Consider the following 25,069-nt stretch of genomic DNA (forward strand, 5'->3'; position numbering starts at 1 on the left):
ATAAGATAGAGACTGTAAAACCTACTAAAAAAGAAAGATGAAAAACACAAAACAAAGCAATTTCCACAGAGGGATCAAATGGAAGTTGACTGTAACAGATGTGGTTACAATCACGCCCAAAGAAAATGTCCAGCCTTTGGCCAAATGTGCAAAATATGCCAGAAAACAAATCATTTTGCAAAGATTTACGAAAAGAAAAGTGCACCCTGTGGAACAGAGTGAAGGTCACAATGCTGTTTATTGGCACGGTTGAAATGCAACAAGAAAAGTACATGCAAATGTTATTTCTGCAGAAACAGATGATGAAGATCACTGGACTTAAGATCTGTCAGTAATCAAAAGGCGTGTGACATTTAAACTAGACACTGGTTCCAGATGCATCGTCATGTCAGTGGAAACATTCAAGACAGGACATCAGAAGAAAACAACAGAAACCCACCTGCAACTTGTTGCCTATTTGGGCCACAAGATGGCGCCATGGGGCAAAAAGTCACTCACCTGTGTGCACAAAAGGCAGTACTTAAAAACTCTCATTATTCTGGCATTTAGCAAACACAGATAATTTTGGTATTTCTAACCAACCCAAAACATGGAAAGTTTAGTCTGATTTAATGTCAGACAGTGAGAAAAAAGGTCATGATTTTTTATATAAAGTCTATGTAAAATTCTGTTTTCAACTTGTGACAGCCTTCTGCCGAGTGCATGGATTTGTTGTATTGGATTATTACCGCCTGGGATATGTCATTGATTAGCAGCAACAATGATTTTCATGTACTATTATGGAATTTTCCGTGCAGTGAAAAATATACTGAGGACATTAAGCTCACAATATGCGCTCCTAATATTGTAGCTATAAAAAAGTATTATACATTTTAATACTTTCATGGAGCTCCATTTTTCAGCTAATTTCAATATTCTTTAATAACTTTAAAGTTGAATTTGAAATTGAACTTTAAACGTATGCACTAAAAACACATGAAACAGTATGAATGAAAAACAGTGCCACCTGAAAGCCTTTGCTCATAATGTGGAATAAAAATATAAATGCACAATATTTTTAATAGCGACAATGTGAGGAGTGCATATTATGCGCATAAGGTCCCAAGTGTAACACTTTCCTTTTATGTTAAGTAGTTTTTTAATCAGGATTTGTCAGCAGTTGTTGGAATAATGTGCGGCGTAATTTGTTATTGACGCGCCAAGATTGTGTACCATAAATCCTAGTGTAGAGGCGCGTCATTTTTAAGTGGCGGCTGGCTTGACTGCTGTTTTTGGGGATGACAACCCACTTGACTGCAGTCCAGTACTGGGGCAACACACACACAACCATAACAGCAGGCCCTAAAAACAGAATGCCGTCACAAGGTGACAACACAATTTTACATAAACTGTATTGTCAGAGTAGATGGGTACTCCACATGTTCTTCCTGGTGTTGTTTACATTCTTGTTTAAAATAAAGTTACATATGAAGTCATGTAATAGTGGAAATTTTTCTGTCAGATTTCATCCATACTTATAATACCACAGTTATGGCAGCATCTCAACTCAATGATCTTGCACAACTTCCCTAAATTTTTTTGGTAAATATATATACAGTTATAATATAGAACTTACAGCACTAGGTAGAATAGTCCCTGGTCAGATTTACATTCCCAAGTTTTAAAATGTGCTCACTATTTCAATTCTCATGCCTGTTTTTTTTTTTTTTATGAAAGCTCCTAAATAAATTCATTAAATTTCAGTTTTACATGATGTATTGACATTTGTTTATCTCCCAGTCATTTGAAACTAGCCCTCGTCTTCCTTTGAGAAACCTCCTTAGAACATCTGGAGACCAATGGACCGATGATCTTGTGTTATTTGCTTGTTAAAAAAGGGCCAACAATTTTAAAGCATTGAGAAATGTGTTGCAGTTGAATATACATGTGAAATGGTTAGAGCAATGCCCCCTATTTCAAACTCAAATGGTTAATACACACTCTAAATGGTCAAAGCATAATTGGCTTGGCAAGCAGCACATAACTCCAATTGGTAACAACACTTTAATCCTCAACCCTGAACCTATTTCATTGCACATGGGAGTGTCCACTGATCTACTTTTGGGAAAAGTTATTTGATCTGTGGAGTGCACCTTTCTGGAGTGCACTCTCACGCTAAAATTATATTCTTAATATCTATCCAATTTCTATTTAATTTCAAACAAAGTAAATTCTTTGCTGTTTCCGGGAGACTGACTAATGCATGAACCGTTTGGGCGGTAGTAAAAAAGTATTTCAGGTGAACATTTCATCCTGCTCTGGGCAAATGCTTTCCCATGACATGAGAGCTTGTTTGGTGCAGCACTGATAGGCATCCAAAATTACAGAGAGAGATGGCACAGTTCATGACACATTAAGGAATGCCAGAGAGATTCATATAGTATAGAGACACGCAGAGGAATGACTGCAGGGGCTCATACAGGTTCAAAAGTCGGGGTTTCATCCAAAAGGAGAAGTGTTTGGAACTCTGATCAGGCTCCAGATTAAAGGCGGCCGGTGGTCGTTTTTGGTCAAATTTCGACTCGTCTCAAAAACCCCCAACGAGATAAGCAGTATAGAAAATGGATGGATGGAAAATTAGTTACTTTCCATCCCTGGTCAAAATAAATGATAGATGTAATAGTTTCAAATAAAGGTATTCAGCAATGAAAAACAGGCATTTACTTGCATGAAATACAGCATGAATGTTATACAATAGGAGTGAAACCAAGTCAAAAAATCAGCTGTACCAGCTATCTGCTGATCTGATAATGAACCTTTAGGGGTATTGAGGTAAGTTCTTGCATTTAATTGATTTTCTAATTATAACAGGAGGCCTGATACTAAAAAGTGAGCATAGTTGGAGTAAAATTCCTACCCATGTATCAGCTATTGGTAAAACTGCAGGTCAAATGAAGCCCAGCTGGTACTCGAAGAGCCGTTCGGGAGCCGAAAGAGTCGGTTGTTCTCCTGTGGAGGGCAGCAGTGAGCCTTGGTGGCGTCTAGTCTGCAGGAAATTTAAAGGAAGAGGCAGGGAAAACACCGAGGAACTTTACAGCTGAATGAACAACACAAATGTTTTCAGTGGAGAAGTTTAGAGATGTCAACAAGCGGCCAACTGTTGCAGCTTAGGAAATCTGTGACGATGCTACAAGAGCTGCCGACGAGGACGAGGCAGAGATCAACCGTCAGCGCAGAATGCTGGGTATCCTTCTGAAACCTCACATCTTACACAGAATAGGTGAGAACATACGGTTTTAGATTTGTATTAGTGATCACAGATGCTGTTATGAAGACGAAACATAAGTCTCAAATGTTAAATAAACACAGATTTTTTTTAGATTGAGTTGTAATGGGCTAAGGTTAGCTTACATCACTGATCACCAAATCTTCCTGTTTGACCCCCAGATGATCATTAAAGAAGAAGATGTTGTGGTTTTAAGAGTATCTTTTGGCTTTAAATGTCTGCAGCTGTTAAATCCACCCCAAAAGGAAAAGGGGTTAGAGAGTGGCAAAAATGATCGATAAGATCCAAATGGGTTGTGGAGTGGGAGAAAGGGACAAAAACTTGCAGGAAAAGTGGTGAGAAGAGGTTAAAATGTGGCAAACCATTAGTATTAAATGATAAAAGGTGCAAAAAGTAAATGAAAATGGGTGAAAAGTGGCAAAATAGTGAAAAAAAGTAATAAAAAGTGGCAAAAATAGACAAAAAATGGCAATAATAGAAAAAGGAGGGATAAGACAGGTAAGAGAAATGGTTTAAAGGAGTTAAAGAATGGAAAATAGTTGGGTTGAAAGGCAAAAATTGTGAAAATGTATCAGAAATTAGTTAAAAGTGTCAAAAAGGTGAAAAAATAGCCAATGGCAATGTAGTGAAACTGCAGAAAAGTGTGTCAAAGAGTGATTAAACATCAAAAATGGGTATATGGAAGAAAATGTTGCAGAAATGGCAGAATGAAGCAGTGAAGTAGTGAAAAGTGTTAAACATGAGTTCATATTGGTGCTAAATCATAAATGTTTGGGACCAATTCTCTGGTATTTTCAGGAGCCCAGCCTGTCTCCTTGTGTGCTACTGCATTATTGGGATATATCTCACTGGTAATGCCTAAAAATGTCCAGCGTTTTGAAAGAAAATACAAATACTAATAAAGTAATATGTCACTCAGAACAAAACATAGATTAAAATTTTCATTATTTGGAAGTCTGGCCCCCAGAGACTCTGTCAAGACTAAATTTGGCCCGTGTGCAAATGTACTTGATGGCCCCTGTCCAAAGTCTCTTCAGGATGAGGATCTGTGACTGTGAACACCTAGAACAGCAGAAACCTTTTCGGTGAAAAGCTTAAACAGCGTCACAATTATGATAATAAATATAATTATCAGAATATGGCAAAATGTAAACTTTATTGCTTCAACTGGTTGTGATTTATGTAAGGGTTAATGCCTGGTGAGGTGTCCTACCTCAAAGGGCATTATGGGTCATGTAACATAGTTCAGTACTCCAGTAAACAGGGCGGGCCATAGATACAAAGTCACAACAGAACAAAAAACTTTCTGTACGGATTTATCAATGAAAAGACATGAGGACGAGTGAGACTGAGAGTCCTCTGTGATCAGACTAGGAATGGGAATTGATAAGATTTTATCGATATCAATGCCGTTATCGATTCTACTTATCAGTTCAATTCTTTATCGATTTTCTTATTGATTCCTGCCTGTGAATTTTCTTTTGGGATTGCTTTAAATGTTAAACATCAAGTGACTGGGAGGAGAACATCCTAAAATATACAAAAAAATCTCTTTTTTGTTGGATATGTCTCAGTTCAAACAAACTGCTCTCTGGATCTTTAATCTGTGAACCTGAATTAGAAAACAATACTACTGCTCTTTTTCTCTGAAAGACAAAACCTTAAAATAAATATAAAACTAGTCTCTGGATCCTAGATCTCAGGAGGTATCAAAATAAATTGAATCTGTGCAAAATTAACAGTTATTGGACAAAAAGATGCATGTCATGCATTAGACATCACTGTTTGACAGACATTGCCCTGTGTGTGTCATTTTTGGAGAAATGAAGCCACACTTTTGACCACTTCAGTCTGTTTTTGTGACAGTTCACTAGAAATGTATGGTAGTACAGTAATACTGTATCCTGGGACATTGAAAATAGCTACTGTGTTGCTTTAACATAATGAAGACGGTGCTGTGGGATTAGAGCACATTAATAATAAACTCCTCGAGAATTTATGTATTTTTCCACCCCCTTAGCACAACTGCTTGTGTGTGACGATGCTTTAAAAGTGAAGACTGAACTCCTGTTAATCATGTCGGGACAGCTTTGCAAAGGACGAACACTGGCATACCAGCGCACAGACACTCGCGCACCATGGCACAGACACAGCGTGGGCACGGTTCTGGCACCGCAGTAGTCTTCTGTAAAGTCAAACTGTTAAACGTGCTCTGCTAGCTCCAATGTGATCTAAGACAGCATGAGTTTTGAAACGGTCTAATTCTTCTTTCTGGCTGTACATCAGTGATGAGAAATCATTACACATACCTGCTGCAGCCATGCCATGTACAATCAAAACCATTGAGGGTTTTTAAGAACATTTGAACTTATCTGTACCTATTTAATGTGAAATATAGATGAAACTAATCAGTGCTTTTTGTTTTTTTTATGTGCTAAAGTATTCTGTAACTTTATAAGATCATTGTAAAGTGAACTCTCGGCAGGACGGAGTTCACCATTGAAGCACAACGCGGACATAAATAATATTAAATTCCATTCTTTTTCTGTTCAAAATCCCACAGAACATTACTTCACATTCACATAAAAATGTGTTTTTTAAACACCTTGTAGCCACACTGTAGAGCCCGGTAAATGTTTCTTTTCTCAGCTTCTCTGTTCAGCTGACTGTCACATGCCAGGCCTGCTTTTTATGGCACTCGGGAGTAAGGCATCGATAAGAGAATCGTTAAGATTAAATGTTAATGATGTCGATGGATCGAGCCGATTGGAACCGGTTCTCAACGGGAACTGGTTCTCAATTCCCATCCTTAGATCAGACTCTAAACCCAGGGCTGTATGTTTACTTTTTTGCCCATAGCACTGGGGCTACAGAGGTCGACAGTTTTGTAGCACAGAACCTGTAGCACATCATATAAAATGTTTGTTACTAGGGTTGTCCCAATCAGCATTTTTGGCCTCCGATCCCGATACGATTTTTTAATATTGAATATCTGCTGATACTGAGTCCTGATCGGATACTCATAATTACCTAGATTAAAGTTTCAATTGTTACTACTAGATATCTCAAACTTATTCCTTTTAACTCAGTACAGCCAATATTCCTGTTTAAAATGTAAAATCACATTTCTGCTCAGAATGGTGTAATAGCTCTGTTTTGCTTTAATTGTCTGTCAAAAAATAAATTTACATATTAACTCAGTGCAGTGTTTAGTATTCAATCAGACAATCAAAATCCACTTAAAGTAATCAGCTGATTGACCTGAGCAGTCAAAAAAGTGAACTCAAATAACCTCAGTTTCACGTAGAGGTGGTGTTACAGAGTCAAGAGTCACAATAACAAATGAATTCAATAAATTAATTTTAAATATTATGATTCCACTTAAAAGTTAACTTGACTCTATTAGTCACAACAAATGAATGAATTCAAAACATCCCAACTCCACTTTAAAGTGGTGTAAAAAGTTTAATTTTAATAGGATCCAAAACATATGAATCATACAGATTCAAAACAGCAATCCTTATTAAGATGTGACAGCTTAATCTGAGACATGAACTAAAACATTAATAGTGCAACAAAACCCAAATATCAAATACAAGCACTCTTATTTCAGTGCAATTTCTAAAGTGCAATTAGAGCTGCTACATCACTTTTTCCCCTCTCGCTTGTATTTCTTTACCCACTCTTACTTTAAAATGAAACTGGTATGCATGTAATATTGCGTGCTTTAACTCGAAGGTGGAGGACTCAGTCCAGTGTGCAGTCAGACTCAGCAGTGACATGGGGCAAACATCTGAGCTCCAAATCTGAGCTAACGGCAGTGAAGTTACTTTTTTAAATCCTCTAGTATGCTGTCATGTACTTTGTCATACAGCTCTGGTAACGCAGTGTCAGTAATGTAATGTTGAGACGGCAGGGCATAGCGTGGGTCTAAGAGCTCAAGAAGACGATAAAAACCCAAATTCTCCACCACGGAGATGGGCTGGTTGTCCAGCGCGATGAATTTGACCACCTTTTCTGTTATCTTCTTGCCTTATCGCTCTCTCGAGGCTACTTGTCTTTCCTCTGAAAGTCCAGTGTGTGTTGCTTTGGTGAAGCTCCCTGTTGCTGTAGTGAAGTCACCATATTCTGCTGCATGTTTAATTCGGAGACGACAGATCTAATTTGTAGAATTCAATGCAGTTCTGCTGCTACCACCTCGCGAAATGGTCGTGTTACAGATGCTGCTAGTGGCCGTTGGACTGTTTTCGCTCTCGCATTTTAAGTATTTCTAGACCGCTGACATTTTAACACACAGAAGCTAATGTTGCTACTGCTGTTTGTTGTTACTGGCGCGTTTACGGCCTGTCATAAATTGTGCTCCATTTAAGGCAACTGACGTAAATGATCGGCTGGGCTGAATGGATCAAACTGCCAATTGCTGATCAATTAAAAGCTTAGTATCAGCCCCAATCCAATACATGTGATTGTGTTTAGGACATCCCTTGTTGTTACTGATCAAGAAATATTTCATAAATACTCCAAAAACTGAGGTGAGAGAAAGACACGAGAGATGAGATGACTTAAGCTGTACTGTTTACTAGTCTTGGCCAAGGAGAAACAGTGACATCAACACAGTGAAAGGTTGAAGCCAGATTTCTAACAAAGCTCAAAGTAGTTCACACTCTTATGCCTTTTGGTAAACCTTGATCTTGATCATAACTGAAAATATGATCCACAGACTCTGCCGTACTGGAGCCAGACTGTCTCTGTCTAAGGTTCACAGACACACAAGCTGTGAGGAAACGATCCTTGACTGTAGGAACAAACTGCATGTTATCTTACCCAAGAATGTGAGTTAAGACTGTCAACCTAGAAGAAGAGTAGAGACGCCTAAAGTCTCCGCTCCTGACTGTACAGTGTGACCTGGACCTTGGATTAGCTTAACAGAACGTTTAAAGCATTAGAAATATACGGAATACAGGAAATTAGTAGTGAATGTATTTGAAAAACATAACCAAAAACAGCCGAAATTACAGCTCTTAATTGATGTCTAGGAAAAGCTAACAGCCAATCATTGTTAATAATTTTAGAGTTCATTGCCACATTCAGACACAGAACAAGCAAACTGCAGGAAGCTGAATAACTTTATAGAAGTTTTGGTGATTGAAGGTGATTGGAGCAGTCTGATTTGGAAACCAGACCTTGGGATCAGACAGAGGAGAAAATGAGCTCCATTCATGCTGCTATTTGCTGCTTTAATCCTTTTATCATTCTTTTTTTTTTTTTTTACTTTAGGCAGGACTGACAGCTGAAGTCTTTTTCTGTGTTCATCCTATTTACTTAAACTTTAATGTGTTCTAGACATTGAAGTATGTTTCTTTGTTCATCCTAAAACTGTGTTTCAAGGACTGATGTGTTTTGTCTAAACTACATTTATATATTGGTATTGATATTGGCTAAATTTAATTTGTAAATATCGCCATATTGAATAAACTCCAATATTGTGCATCCCAAGTAAAATTAAGAAACTGAGTACAGTTTAATGCTCTTATGTGGGCCTTTTTAATGGATTTCTTGCAGGCCAAATCAAAAGGACCAAGGGCCACAGTTGGCCCACAGTCCATAGTTTGGACACTCCTTATATATGTACTCATACTCAGAGTAATAGAAAATATTTGTAACAATATAAGAAATTCATTTAACATGGTTAGAGTACTATTGTACTATCACACTAGGATCTTAAGTTTACAGAGCTAATGTAAATGAATAAATCCCTCTTTTCTCTCCAACAGTGTAATGATAACAGCAGTACAATTGGAGTTAAATGGTAAATAAAAGTAAAAATCTGTCACCAAATTGTGTCTTTACCCTAACTGTGCACATAAAGTTTATGCAGAGTTGGATATATTAATCTACTCCTCCTGTCTCTCTATCTCTCCGTCAGACACTGCTGCCTGTCTGTCCGTGTCATACCAAACCTGTATGCTACATTCAGACATGTATTAGCTTGTTAACAAACAACAGCAGGTACGATAGTGAAGGGAAAATGCATCATTTTTATACATTAACCTTTAATCAGAAGTTAGCGCGGACTGTGAGCGCTCTGTCCTCTCACTGACAGTTCACTCACTAGCCGTTTTTACACTGAGATTCCGCAATAAAGGCTAAAGGGAATGTCCGTCTCTGTTCCGCAACGAGCAAGTCACACAAAGGTGTAACAAAGCCGCGCACACCTGAGCCTACACACACACACACCCCGGCACCCCGTAATAAGAGGGCAGCCGCTGTCCGAGCTGCTGCTTTCAATGAAACTCGAAACTCTGGATTTCTCGGTTCAGAACTTTGTATTTTCTAAATGAATACGGGGAAAATAACACGAACATTCATTTTGATCGATTAGATCCAATAGACTTTTTTTCCTCCCTTTCTGAGTTGGAGGTCCGACTTTAAGCAGTGTCACAGCACACGTATTTACGTCGGAGGTCGGAAACTTAGTACCGAGCTCACTTGAACACATTATGGAACTTATCAGACGCTGCTGTGAGCTGAGCTGTATCTGCTCTCTCCTCTCCTGTACAGAGTGTGATCAGCCCTCTGACCATGCAGTCTCTCCAGTTAATCCATATTATTCTTTGTTTTATCCCGCTGTTGTTTTCCCTGATGAAATGCTGCTCGAGTAAACTGTGCTGGTTTTTAAATCTCCCATTTATGGAGACAACAACGCACACTTACAGTTACGGAATGCTGTGACGTCCTTTCACACTTATTGCAGAAAAGTTTTTTACAGCTCTGATACTACCTCTTCATCCGGCTCAGAGGTGGGGCGAGATTGACCCCCCATTGGGGAACAGTCGCTTTCATACAGAACGGTGTTGCAGAACGAAGGCGTAACGGACACGGAAAAGAGAGGCAGTGTGAAAGTAACTACTGCGATCAAGCGTGCGTAATTGGAGAGAATGAGGAGAAGGAGACGTAAGATAACTGATACTCATTTTTAACATCGTCTAGTCTACCTGCCTCAATAAAAATCTTGGGATTGAAGCAGCGCTCCTCATAAACATGACGACCACCTGTAATGCATATTCCCAGAGCCTGCCCCGTTTGAGCTGCGGCAGGTCACTCTTTCACCATCCTATCAGCTGCGGAGCGTGGCCACTCACACTCCAGACTAGGGATGGACTGATTATCGGCTGGGTCGATTATTGGCGCCAATATTCAGCATTTTGACGCATATTGGCCTTGGCCTTTTTTTTTTTTTTTTTTTTTTTTTTTTTTTTAAATCCGACAGCCGAAAAGAGATGAACTGAGTAAACTGGGTTATTTTGGCTGTGATGCAGCCGCGCCTCTCTGTCTGGAGTCGCTACTCTCTCCAGCACAGTATGTGTCCCATCCGCAGCACCATCTGATTGGTTACATGCAGAACCACTGCACAGGTAACAGCCAATCAGCAGTTGAAGCTGTGCACACGCATAGTACGTGGTGCTTAGACACAGCGGAGCGCCGGAGAACTGTTATATGTTTCGAGGGTAAGTTAAGGCAGCAGACACTCCTGAAATTGTAATAAACATCCCAGTCCTCTGCTGCTCACAACTACTATTAACGTTACTGTGAGCCCAATAACATTATATAAACATAAGCGGCAGCTCTGCTCGCTCGCAGTCCCTCCAGACGTGTCTGTTAATCACTGGAATCAAGGTTGCTGATAATATCGATATGGAAATAGTCCATGATAGTAGAAGTATGGATGTGTGTGTGGGTGTGAGTGAGAGAGAGTAAGAACCTAATGAGCTCAATTCAGTCCAGTTTTATTGCAGGAAAGCACGTTCAGGTGAAGACTGATTAGCTTTCATTAGCTGACGTTAGCCCACCGGCTAGCCCACCGGTCTTCTTTCTCCTCCTCTGGCTCTAGACGCTCAGCAGACTGTTGCTATGGGGAGAATGTCTGCTATGGTAGAGAATAGTGTGTGTTTGTGTGGAAGCTACATGAGAAACTCTACAACTCACGACGACTAACTTTACTGTGAGGCCCATTACGTTAGCAGTAGCTGTCTGTTCCTTCTTCAGTTTTACAGCGTTTGGCATCTATCACTTTGGTGCATTACCGCCCCCTGTCTGTTCCTCTGATAAACACTGATTATTAAAGTGAAGATGCTGTAGGTTATTTAGTGTTTTTAATGGTTTAATCACTTGAAACAAGGTTGCTGATAATATTGATAGGGAAATTATCAGTGATAATAGTAAGACATGTGTTTGTGTGAGAGGGCAATAATGGCTGTTTAACTACCAAGCTATTTTACTTCACATTTTTCTGTGTTGATTGAGAGATCCCAAGCAGCAGAAATTGACATATTGTTAGATGAAGTGTGCCCTGAAGCTCTTTGATAGTTTCTTGTAGAGAGAAGCATGATATTTCTGTTCAAGACTTAAGACATAATGTAACTGCATCATAAAGCCTACATAAACTGCATAGTGTTCAGGAATGAATAGTCTCTTCTGTTGCTATTGTACTATTTTTTCAGCTAAAGTAACATTAACTGATAGTAATGTAGCAGCCTGGTTTTGACAAAGTTAGGTGTTGGAGTTTGTATTGTTCAAAATTTTGACGCCAGTATTTTCACTTTTACTGCAAATGACTATTGGCTCCAAATATTGGTTATCGGCCTCCTTGACAACTAATAATCAGTGTCGGCCCTGAAGAAAACATATCAGTCTATCTCTACTCCAGACGCGCAGGATTGCGCATGACTAGAGGAAATTACATTCCGCTTGAATTTAAATTGTGTGAGAAGTATAAGATAAATGGGCTGGGCATGAATCTCAAATCAAAGTTGAGTGAAGTTAAGTTCTCAAGGCAATAAGTAGCTAAATCCTATCCAATCGGTGTGTCTGGCATGCACACACCTCTCTCTCCTTGTCATCGCACCTGTGCGATGAGGAGTGACAAACTTGTAGCACAGACCATTTTTCTTGTAGCATTTGCGACACATAGGTCGCACTGTACAGCCCTGAAACCTGTATGTTAACGGTCATCTGATTGAAAGCTAAGTTTTATCAGACCAGCTGCTTGAATAAACAGAATTATTTCCTCTTTCTGCATTGCAAGGTCACAGATGGGAAACAGAGCTGTCCACGCCCTGCAGGTGCTGATTGTCCATCAGACACGTCAGTATTTATCAGATATTATCATGCCGGGTTATCAGAAGTATTTCCTTTGGCTCTACGAAGAAATAATGGCTTCTTGTCTTTTGTTTGTGTTATTTGAATCTTCTGACAGTAGTTTATAGAAGTTAGAATGGGAGGGAAGGGAGTTTTTTGCGACACCTCTCAGAGTTAAGGTGAGGCTGGAAACAAAACGTACATCGGATATAGAAGATAAGACTGTCTTACGTTTCTGGTCTTAAACCTGGAGTTGATGCCGGTCTGCAGGCTCCTTAGGCTGGCAGCGCTGTACTCCCTGCTGAGAAAATATGAGTGCCTCAGGTTGCTATGTTTACTCCTAACGGAGTAACGGCTAATGGTTACTGCGCATTAATTTGGAACAGTGTAATGACTTTTTGACCGGAACTACTTGTGAAGTTCGATCAGTTTCCATATATCAGAAGTTAATGGACACCAGTGGAATTTCCAGAGCCAATCAGAATCAAGTATTATTCACCAAAACCATGGTATTAATACCTTTATCATATTTACTTCAATATTTCAAAATAGAGAAACAAATGCAGTTTAATATACTGACTGATTGGTTTACTGTTTGGATAAAAATGGAAATGAAAAAAAATGAAATTGTCATTATATGTTGAATGATATCGTTTCATATCTGTAATATTCCTCTGTTCATCCCTATTTCCTTCCATTTATAACATGATTTATAAGTTTGACAATAACTTTTGCTGTTTAAATCAGGGTTAGTAAAGTGACAGTCAAATTGATCGCTTGTTTTGATGAGCACAAAAATCCACATTTACAGTGTTTGGTCTCAGTGTGGGATCACAAACACCTGCATGTAGAGAAACCTGCAGTATATTTAAAACAACATGCACAGTCTTTCTACCAGCAGATGCTTTATTATGAAATAATTTATTAGCATAATTATTAAATGTGAAGGCTGATGATTAAACCTGATGCTCACTAACGATCAGACTGATAACCTGTATTGACCCCATGATGGATTTACAGTGTTTCTTACTGACAGTCAGACTGCTGCTGTATTAATTCTCCTCATAATCTAATAAACCGAAATAACTGACTACTTGAGTAAAAGTTTATATCTGATTCTTTTTATTTTATGAACTTTTAACATCTTTCTTGTTTGATGGTGAATCAGGATATAAATGAAATTTTGAGCTCCATCCTATTTCACTCTTTGATATTTATTTTAAGAAATTTATTCTCAGAGGGCGTGTCTTCTTGAAAGCCTGCTCTCATGTCTCTCTGCTCATTGGTCTTCAAATCTAATTCTTCAGTCTTCAGACCAGCTTAGAGTCTTTGGAGTGGTCCTTAAGATTGTGGAACAGAAACTGCTTCACATTCAACTGAGGACTGATAAATAACCGATATGGGATACGGCTAAAATAGACAATGTCATAGATATCGATACATAGATGCTGCCTGGACTGCTGGCTTTTATTGGGGAGGTTACGCCATGTGACCACCATATGCAAGAGGAAGAGTCACAGCTGATGATGAATGTCAGTAAATGATGGCAGGAGGTCTATTGTACCTCACAGAAGAATGAATTCATTCACATTGAAAAAGAGAGTGATACGGATCATAAATCGTGCAGAATATTTTGATCATACTAACCCTCTTTTCCTAAAATCTAAAGAACTTAAATTTATGGATTTAATTAAGTTTAAAACTGCTCGGATTATGCAAAACGCAAAAAACAGAGTACTGCCAAAGAACTTACTGAGACTTTTCTCAAGCAGACAAGGGGAGTATAATTTGAGGGGGGAGTTGAAATTTAAACAAACTGCAGTCCAGACAACTCAAAAAAGCATGTGCATCAGGGTTTGTGGGGTAATGCTTTGTAACAGGCTTGATATTAAACTTAAAGTGTGAAATAACACAAAACATTTCAAGTCCTGTTATAAGCAGGTATTAATAGATCAGTATAGAGTTCAAGAATCTCATAGTTTGGTGGAAATGTGTGGATGAAAATGTTTATGAAAATGTTTATGTTCGTAGGTATTTAGGTAAGTTTTGTTTAAATGTGTATAAATTGTTATGTGTATACACATATAACTACTCAGGTGTTAGAATCTCTTAAAATGAAGTAATGTGAACGACATTTATACATGTGTGTTCATGTAAGCATGGTATATGTACACGTATTTACTCAGGTATCAAACTCTCTTAAAATGAATAGAGTAGGTATTTAAGATGTATGGGTATGTTTACACTGGTTTGTGCATGTATAAATGCATTTACTTAGGCATTAAAATCTCTTAAAATTTAGTTATATAGTAGGTATTAATGCATGCTTATATATTATGTTTAGATACTTTTGTACTCAGATTGTAAAATCTTTCATAATGAAGTAATATGGAAGGTAGGGGCAGGTTTAGATACGCATTTATGCTTCCACCTGTTCCTTCTCAAACATTGCTGGATCTCACTTTTCTTTTTTTTGTCCTTTTGTTTGGTATGACAAGTGATATGATTGTCATTAGGCAATGAATTGTTGTATTTCTGTTGATTTTTTATGTTTGAGATGAATAAAGATCAATTCAAATCAAAGCAGTTTGCTTGACGATCCAGGATAACTGATCCTATGAAAAACCCAGGTTCTCATACCAAAATCTTGACCTAATATAAGGTTGCAGTGATTCTCTATGGAACAAACAGCAACATGTGTACTCACATGTAAACTTTGTCATATTTTCATGATCAGTCTTTAAAATAAAGAATGTGTCATTGATATCATGTGGTATTTTGTAAGTATAAAACATTTTGGTTGAACAAACAGTTGTATACTGGCACTAATGACATGTTTCCTCCTCCTGACTTTGTTTTTGTATCTCCAGATGTCCCACAGCAACATGTGTGTAAGGAGGAGGAGGCTGAGCAGCAGCTCTGTCACCAGGAGAGGAAGTCCAGTCTGGACCAGGAGGAACCAGAGCCTCCACAGATTAAAGAGGAGCAGGAGGAAGAGCAGCTCAAACAGGAGGAGACTGACATGTTGTTAATGACTCCTACTAAGGAGGAAAGTGAGAACAGAGAAGCAGGTAGCCAACATGAACACCAGATCCTTTCTCACAGCTCTCATGTTGATGAGAATCAAAATTCCAACAAGCAGAAAGACTCAGAGATAACTGTAAAATCAAAACAAAGACAAAAGAGAGACAGAGAACACACAGGTGAGAAGCCTTACTCCTGCAGCATCTGTGGAAGAAGATTCAGTCAGAAATCACATTTGAGTCAGCACATTCTAATTCACACAGGTAGAAAGCTGTACCCCTGTGGTGACTGTGAGAAATCATTCACAAATAAATCTAAGTTTGACCAGCACTTAAAAATCCATACAGGTAAAAAACCACATACCTGCACAATGTGCAACAAATCTTTTAGACTAAAAGATCATTTGACTGACCACATGAGAAGAAAGACAGGTGAGAAGTCTTACTCCTGCAGCACCTGTGGAAGAAGATTCTACACAAAATCGCTTATGAATAAGCACATTCGCACTCACACAGGTACAAAGCCGTACACCTGTGGTACCTGTGAGAAATCGTTCATAAATAGATTTAATTTGGAACACTACATAAAGATCCATACAGGTGAAAAACCACACACCTGCACAATGTGCAACAAATCTTTCAGGTGTAAAAATAATTTGACAGTCCACATGAGAACACACACAAGTGAGAAGCCTTTCTCCTGCAGCACCTGTGGAAAAAAATTCAGGGAGAAATCACATTTGAATCAGCACATTCGTACTCACACTGGTATAAAGCCGTACACCTGTGGTACCTGTGGAAGATCATTTACCAAGAAATGTTTTCTGAACAACCACCTGAATATCCATTCAGACAATAATGGTTAACCTTAATTAACATGTAGCAGGTCTCCCAGAATTGTTGCTGACTTGATGGTTGATGGTTGATGGTTGAGAAGAACCGACACTGCTGAGAAGCTTTAGCTTTGATATTTGAGATCTGCTAGAAAAGAGACTTTGCCTAGTTTTTCATTTCTCATGTAAGAGCTGTTGTGTTTGTTTGGTTATTTTTCTAGTTTTAAAGACACTGTTCTGTTGAATGAAAAATAAAAAAATGCAATAAAAACAATGAAAAAAAGAATAGAGACTTTGACTCCTCTACTTTTTCATGACTAGTGCAAGGTCACTTTACTGTTTAAGTTACCTGTTACTTGGATTGACGTCATCACAAACAGCTCTCTATTATCATTACCAACATCTGTGCACATAGCCCCCCATCAGCCACCTTCTGCTCTTACAAACTCAAGCATCTTCAGCAGAATTCCTCACTGCCCCGCTGTGCCATCAAGAGACACCGAGGAAAGTAAAACTCCCACTGTGTCCTCTCCCAGACATCCACCCGTCCTGCCATGATTCCAGTCAGAATCAGTGACAGGAGGATTGTGAAATCTAGACAGGCTGTGAGCAATCTTGGCATTCATGTTAAGAATCAAACTGCAGCAAATCAGACTCCACCACCCCCACCTGCTGCTTGGAATCGGCCCTCCTTGATGTTAAATCCTTGGTTAACAGCGTTTCTGCTTAATGACATCATTCATGAAAATAAACCGGACTGCATTATTCTTACAGAAACATGGCTTGATGCAACAGATAACAAAGAGCTGATTGAAACACCAACTACTGACTTTAAAAAGGGGGGTAAACTTGCTCGAGTTGATTGTGTAGCAGTATCAAGGCCTAAATCTGCTGCTGCCCTACAACCCTGTCTGCAGGATTTCTAAAAGCAGGGTGGACTTTTCACCCCTCTCTACCTACTACCCATCCTTGTTTATGAACCTTTTGAGCCTAAAAATCTTCTCAGACAGGAAGACACTGGACCTGACACTTTGAATAAATGACAGATCCCCATGAGAGATCAACACCTTGAGTTGGAGATATCTGATTGGATGGCCAGAATCAAAGCCATCTCACCGACTAATTCTGTGTCTTACCAAAGCCATAAAATGTTCACCTTCTTGAACTGTTTTTAAAACAAAACCTTCCTACTTCTAATCAACAAAACCAGATGGGGATCATAAATAACTCTGGTTCTCTCTGCAAGACTCAAACTGTATGAGCTGGAAGTCCCATAACTACTGTAAACATCATACGTTTCAACAGGAACTGTTTATATTCATTTGAGGTAGCTCACATGAAACACTACGATATGTTTCATATTCCTCCAGCATGTAATATGGCTGAGAAATTGAGTTGTGATTTTAATTCAGATGTCTTCCATGGACCAACAGTGCCATCTACTGTCCAGTATCAGTCACACACCCATCTACATGTGACAAATTCCCTTTGTGTCTTCATACTTCAATGTTGCATGGCTGGCTAGCTATGTTGTTTCATTTTTAACTGTATGACAGTTTAACTGTTGTTGAATTGATGCTTAATTGATGAATTTTATAACCATTTATGCTATTCCTACATGATCTTATTGAATTACTAATTTGGTTCACAAGGTGACATTTAATCTCCCAGAGGAGGGAAAATTCAGATGGAGTTGGCCCTCCTTCTTTTCTCTTTAAGTGGGTGTCAGAACTCACAGTCTCCAGGCTAGAGTTTTTCTACTTCTACAAGTCATTTGTCTTTCCTTTTATCTTCATAAGTTATCAAAGTACTTTTTTTTTTTTAAACTTCTCCGTTAAACACTTTCCTTCTTTGTTTCTTTCAAGTCTGAGCCAGGTTCACTAATGTAATCAAACCTCGACCTTTATTTTGATCCAGCACAAATTCTTTAAAGTTTTATAGCCTTTGCGCTCTTTTTTTGCAGCAGAGTTGTTTTCTTTTCCTTGCAAGTCCAGACTTCATCACTGTGATCCAATAATCAAAGTGATGTCGACCATCCTGAGACATTAATTTGATATTGTTTCACATATGTGTTTTGTTGATTTTTCCAGCCACTTCAGATGTCGTCTTCGGTTTGTAGGTAAACTACGCCTGTATCATCAGCTTGTCTGCTAGTTAAGTGGTAACATAGACGTCTATCATTCAAGAGACAGGGGATTATGTCCCCGCTATTTTTTCATCACTGATCCAATAATCAAAGTGATGTTGACTGTCCTGAGACATTCATTTTGATATTAATTGGATGAATTAAGAACTGTTTTCTTGGAAAGAGAAGTGTCCACCAGAACCCTTGGGAGAGACCCATCTTCCCATGTTTGTCAGACTGTCTTCTCTGAGAGATTTACCTTTGCGCTGTTGCAGAACAAATCGGCTCAACGATCAAAGATCTGACTGAGCTGATACAAACGGTAGCCCAGGCTCTTCTGAACCTTCCTAGACAGTTCATCTCCTCATCCTTCTTCTGTGGCAAACAGTAGGATTCTGATCCAACTCATCAAGGTTGACCGTGTCTCCAATGGTTCCATTACAACAATTAATTAAAAATTTTTTTTTCAATTTTCATCCTAAATTCTAGGCCGTTAATGATCTTTTTCTTTATTTTCAAATCATCCACTCTCCATCAAACTAGAGTAGCATCATTCCTTTATTATCACATTTAGTCATTTTCTGTTTATTCACTCACATTATACTCATATTAGCCCCATAATATACATGCATTGTGCTCTTTGATTAAATAAATCTTCAGAACATTGAGTTTACAGCTATGAATTGTGCTTTATAAATAAAGTTGAATTGTTATGTTACCAGATTACTGCCATTTAGGGATGGGCTAAAAAATGTGTCACGATATTTTGCTCTATTTATTGCGATAATGATATAACATTTTTGGCTGAATGCAGCTTAATGCAGCCTTGACGTTACATTTATTTTAAGCAGAACAAAGGTACATGAGTGAGACCTCGAACTAGAGCTGGGGGATTATGGCAAAAATTCAAATCATGATTATTTGAACTTTTTACCTTAATTATGATTAATGAACGATTATTCCAACCCCAACCTCTGACTCTGTTTGTTTTGTAAATATCTGAATAATTTTTAAACAAACAACTGAAAGGAACAGGCACAGATTAATAATTTATGAGTGTTAACTGAAATTTGAAATCAAAACACAAGTTTTCCAAGGGGGGGGGATAATTGATATGGCAGGTTTTTGTTGGTTAGAGGCTCTAAATGTCTGTTTCAGTTATTTTTCAAATAATATTCCAGCTCTGCCCCAAACCTCTCTGATCATAGGCTTTCATACCCGTGTCTTCATGCGTCTAACTAAACACTTTTGAATGTTCACCACCAGGGCTGTCACTAGGATTGAAAGACAGGGTGGGCTTAGCCCCAAGGGTTGCAGGTAATGCTTTCCACACCTTAAAATGCTTAATTAACTAATTAATTATTAGTTCTAGAGCATTCATCAGGACCTATAATCCGGCTCACTCTCTTTTCATTGGAAGACTGTCCTTTCCTGAACCCTGAGGAGGTCTTCCTTTTTTCTAATATCAGCCTGAGTGAGTTTATGAGTTGGTATTTAAAGGTCTATATGCTGGAGTGAGTTTATGGAAAAAAAGCTGGAAAATATCCATTAATGCATTTAGTTAAATATAAATATGGTACATAATATCTAAAAATATAGTTTCATAACTCCTCTCTTTCTTCTTTCAGGCTGTTCATGCTTTCCAAATAAAACTAGTTTATTTTTGCCAGGCACTGATATTTCTCCGTGTCTGAAGACAATCTATACCATTGGAACTCAACCTTATTCTACCTGAGAGCAATATTGTCTTAAAATACTTAAGCAAGACTCCAAAACTGGGGATGTAACGAAGATCCATAGATCATCTGATCCATAGTTGAAATAAAATGAAATAGTGAATTGTTGGATTATTGTGTAGTTAAATAGGATGCAATAGGCCACATAAAAATGTCTATAGTGTTTAGAGGAAATGATATGTTACAGATAATGAGCATATACTGTATATATTTTTATTATTAATGCAATTCCACCTGGTCTAATGACATGTTAGAATATTAGTTTGAGCTCGGGGATGCTTTTCAAAGAGCTGATAAATTATGCTTGGCTATTTAGGAATTTATATCTCACATTGGGGCATTTACAGTAGTTCTGTGGCTTTATTAACATAAAAGAGATGCTTTCTAATTTTTCCCACTCATTATTGATACTTTTAGCTAAAGGGGGAAGGGCCTCATATTGGTCTTTGCCCTGGGCCTCGAAATGACTAAAACCGGACCTGCCTTACACCTGCAGCTCTCTTAGACACATCGTTCCACACTGCCTCATTCTATAGCTTTGGTTTCCTGTTTCTGCTCTATTGACAGTTTTTATTATCAGCAGTACATTACAAATCAAGTAAAACACCCACGTTTGGACAAGTTTCACTAGATATTATGTTAAATCAACCTGTGATCCTGTGTGTGTGGGTCACTGATGACCAACGACACGTATCACAATGATCATCATAAAATACCAGTGTGGAAGAACATGGGCAGAAAGTGACTGAAGTTGGGTTCAGTTTAAACACAAGACATCACACCCCTCAAAAACGGCCTAACGACATCCCTGCTAAGAACCAAACAAAACTATTCTGAAGTGGCCTTCTATGATGCCTGATGTAAATCCTATTGAACATCTGTGGAAGGAGCTGAAACATGCAGTCTGGAGAAGAAACCCTTGACATCTGAGACAGCTGTAGCTGTTTACTCATGAGAAGTGGGCCAAAATACCTGGGACAGGTGCAGAAGTCACTTGATTGCAATGGTTGCCTCATAAGGTTGTGCAACAAAAATGATTCTGTTGAGCCATAATTCAAAACCAATATCTGATTTTTACAGGTTAATTTCCAGTACATTTTTTTTATTATTACTTCAATGGGTATTTCAATGACCATTGTGGGTTTTTCTTTCTTTAACTGAAGGGTGCCAACAATTTTTCTCTATATGTGTATTTACTGATATTCATACTTATTCCACTTGTCTAAAATATTTCTTACCAGAAGACATAACCAGGGTGAAAAGGGAATAGTAACATGGAAGCACTGACATGTCAGTTTGATAACAGAGGTCCAAAATGCTAAGAGAAAGTCACATGACCAATACATATGAAAGAGAGTATTCCATGTTTCTTACACACCAACAGAGAAACTTGGACACATTTGATTTTGGGTTTGTTTACCACCATGTGTAAAAATGGGAACTAACAGAATCCATTCATGAATGACAAACCTCTGTCAGATGTCTCCTCTGTAAAAATAGCCCATGATTCATTGTCACACATTGCTTTTGTTGTAAATGGATCCACGGTATTTTGGAATCTTGATTCACTCACTGAGGTCAGATATTTATTCTGAAACCCTGGAAAAGCTTGGTGTAGAATCATTGCATGTTTGTATTGATGACTACCAGTTTGTTGCTTTTCTGCTTTTGCTTAATTAGCTACGGGCATGAGGCCATGAATGAATTATGTATAAATATGACACTATTAGTTTGAGGATGCTAACATGATTAGGTATTATGACAGAATATTAGTTGTTCTGATCAGGGAAGATAAGAGCTCACTTGCTCAGATGCTTTTCGCAAACAGGAATTCATGAGGGTGAGCCCTCTCAGCTGGCAGCTGTCTGTTAACCGAGGCATTTCTGCAGCTGTTCAGCAGAACACATGATGATGCATAAAAACAGTGCAGTGACTACTCTGAAAATTTGAGGTTTATGCCATTAGCTTACAGGAGAAGGAATAGTTTATTTTCCATTATGGGAAATATGACACTTATAAGAAAAGCATGCATAGACTAAGATTTTTTTTTTTATCAGTGAAACATTTCAAATCTATGTTGATTTTTGGCAGCAGTGTGCCATTTTTCTTCTCTTCTGGATGGGGGGGGCTCCTCTTTACTTAACACAGCTATAGGGCATAAAGACAAGATGAATACAGATAAAAGAAAAATAGGATAAAATAAACAACGTTGATGTTAAATCTTATCTAAATGTTTTGTAGGTATGATGATATTATTCTCTCAGTGTTTGAATAACAATCAGAAAGATTGATTACGTTAGATTTATCTTGAGGAAAAGACCCCGATAAAACAGATTGCTAATAAATTGTGATTAATATTATTTTTTAAATTAAAAAAGAGATGAAATTAAAATCTAATTATTGCAACAAGGAATATCAGCATTAAAAACATTCATCATTTTTGTGGGTTTTTTTAGATAATAGTTTTGCTGAAAGACACAGGTCTTTGGTAGTATTTGGTATGTTATCCTTTCTTTCTTTCTTTCTTTCTTTTTAATTTATTACAAGGGAAAATGCACATTAATGAACATGTACATGTACTGTAAATGTGCCAGATTGTAGCCATAGGCTAATTTCTATTTGTAGGTTGACGGTATCTACCACAAAGAGTACATTAAAGATCTACATAAAAATCAGACAACAGACCAGACAACATAGACAGTACAATAAAATACAAAGACCCAAATATAACGATACAGTCGGTTGCTGTATGACCTTAGCTTAAGATGGACCAGGAATAAAGTGACCATTGCAGTTAAAGTGCATAAGGCAGATGGTAAAGTGCTGTAGTGCTAAAGTGCAAGTGTGCTGATATATTGTACATGATTATGAATGTGCTTAAAGAAGAGATTGCACATCACCCATGGCCTTGTTAGTACAAGTGCTAATATTATTGCACATAGCCCTATTGCACACAGTTTGCATTTACAGATGTGTTTATGCATGTGTTATTGCACTGCATACATAAGAGTATCTATGTATGATTCACCTACGGGGGCCTTGTGTGGTCGGAAGAAAAAACCCTCCTGCAATGGATTTACATCCACAACAATTCCACAAAAACCAGGAAAAATTTAAATCCTCAAAAGCATGTAAGGTTAATCCAGAAGTTTTGTTGACAAAATCCAACCAAGAACTAAAACCGGGGTTTAAAAACCTTTTTATTTTGACAAAGCTTTAGCAAAAATATGTACCAAAAAACACTCAAGAAATTCAAAAATAAATCCTGAGTTGATTAGACTCAGCAAATTTCAATGAGTACAGGCATCAACAGCAAAGAAAAAATGGATTTTATGAAAATTTAAATGATTACATGAATGTAAAAAGATTTAAAAGTCAATTTTAAAGCAAAAACAAAACATATTGGTTCAACATAAGAATATAGGCACCAAAAATTCAAAATGGATAAAAACTCATGAGTTGAAACCATGATAGATAGCTTTTGGTTAAATTTAGTTCTCCAACACTGGACCATAGAAACTGTGTTCTCTGATCGGCTGACGCTACCTTCGGTGAGCAAAATACCAGCATGGGTCTCCCTGACTTTTAATAGCTGTTGTGTAGTTCCTGCTAGCTTCCAGTTTTACCTTTTTGTTGTAGATAAGTTTCCTTTCAGCTTACATGTAGAAACGACCCTTAACTGGTTTGTTCACTGATAGGAGTTATCACCGATCACCCACAGAAGGTCTCAGGACTGAAGAACAGGTACAAGCCAATCGGAACCTATGGTTGGACTCTGTGTGAGAGCCCAGAGAGGAAATTTAAGGCCTTTTTATAAGGTACGCTAGGTCCCCACCCTTACTGTGGCTTAAAAACCCAACTTTAGGGGAAAACCCTATGTTGAATCTAAGTTTAGAATTCAGATGGTCACAATAGTTTACCAGTTTACCAGTCTACTTGTCTCCATTATATAATACCATGTTTACAAAAAAGTGCTCGCATTGACAAGAAGCTCTTCACACATTCTGCGAGTCGCAATGTTTTTTTTTTCTTTTTGTTTTGTTTTTTTTTTTTTTTTTAGCGGATAACCTTTGTACATCCTTCTGTTGCCATGGAACAATAGAGAGAGAAGAGAAAGAAAAAAAAAAAAACAACTTAAAACCACATACGAAAATAAACCCCCCTGTTGCTAGGGCAGATTTAAGACATGTCTTACTCTGATAAATGTTTAACAAGCCTCAATAAAGGAGCATTCAGCCATGATACTGTTCTTTCAGCTTCAGGACAGTAATTTAATAACACCAGAATGTCAATTCTCTTAAAAGGACACATTCAATGTTCACATTATTTACCGTGTACAAGGTGACATCAAGATGGTCAATGGTCTGCCTTGAGAAAATCCTATATTTGGACTTATGGGGTTTAGCATTAACCTTGCAAAGCAGATGGATATGCCCGTTTCCTTGTTTCTCACTGGTGAATCCATCTTGCAAAGCTCCCATCTGAACCGTTTGTGACATGACCGATCAGAGTTGAGGGGCAGTACTTTCAGGCGCAGCAGAGTCATGACATAAACAAGCAGCAGCAAGAGCTGGTGCAGTTATGGAGGAAGAGATTAGCTAGGATACTGCTAAAGCGCCAGTTTTATCTGAACTTGATGACAGTTCTTCGTTAAAAGAAGAACAAAGAACAGCAGTGAGTTGTTTTTTTTCAAAAACGACAAAAGTCGAGTACTTACATGTCTATAGTCGCCATGTTTCGCGTTATTCCTCAGTAGAGGCACATGCGTAGCTCGATAGCGGCTACGTCACATGTATTGTTGCTCTGATTGGCCCGTAGAGATGTGACAGACAGAGCGTTCACCCAATCATACTCCGAGTTTTTTTTTAAAACCTCTGCCTTTTCTCAAACGTTTCCTATTGAAGCTTTCCTAGATGGATGTGTGAAACAAATCCATCTGGCGTGTCAGT

The 25,069-nt window shown here is 38.1% G+C and overlaps 1 protein-coding gene across 1 annotated transcript; it reads left to right on the top strand.

Annotated features, from left to right (window-relative positions):
* The first annotated feature begins 3,047 nt into the window (after window positions 1–3,047).
* Window positions 3,048–16,493, top strand: LOC121513897 (gastrula zinc finger protein XlCGF17.1-like). Its single transcript, XM_041793917.1, has 2 exons — window positions 3,048–3,259; window positions 15,274–16,493. Exons 1-2 carry the CDS (start codon window positions 3,217–3,219, stop codon window positions 16,290–16,292), a joined length of 1,062 nt encoding a protein of 353 aa, XP_041649851.1. The 5' UTR covers window positions 3,048–3,216; the 3' UTR covers window positions 16,293–16,493.
* The last annotated feature ends 8,576 nt before the right edge of the window (window positions 16,494–25,069 follow it).

This window comes from Cheilinus undulatus, linkage group 8, assembly GCF_018320785.1.
Source record: "Cheilinus undulatus linkage group 8, ASM1832078v1, whole genome shotgun sequence".
Taxonomy (NCBI): domain Eukaryota; kingdom Metazoa; phylum Chordata; class Actinopteri; order Labriformes; family Labridae; genus Cheilinus; species Cheilinus undulatus.

What these genes read in the sequence shown, in the direction of transcription:
- LOC121513897 (XM_041793917.1), top strand. Translation starts at nt 3,217, where the DNA reads ATGCTGGGTATCCTTCTGAAACCTCACATCTTACACAGAATAG. An exon ending in TCACATCTTACACAGAATAG is followed by an intron (nt 3,260 to 15,273) that starts GTGAGAACATAC and finishes TTGTATCTCCAG; the next exon opens with ATGTCCCACAGCAACATGTG.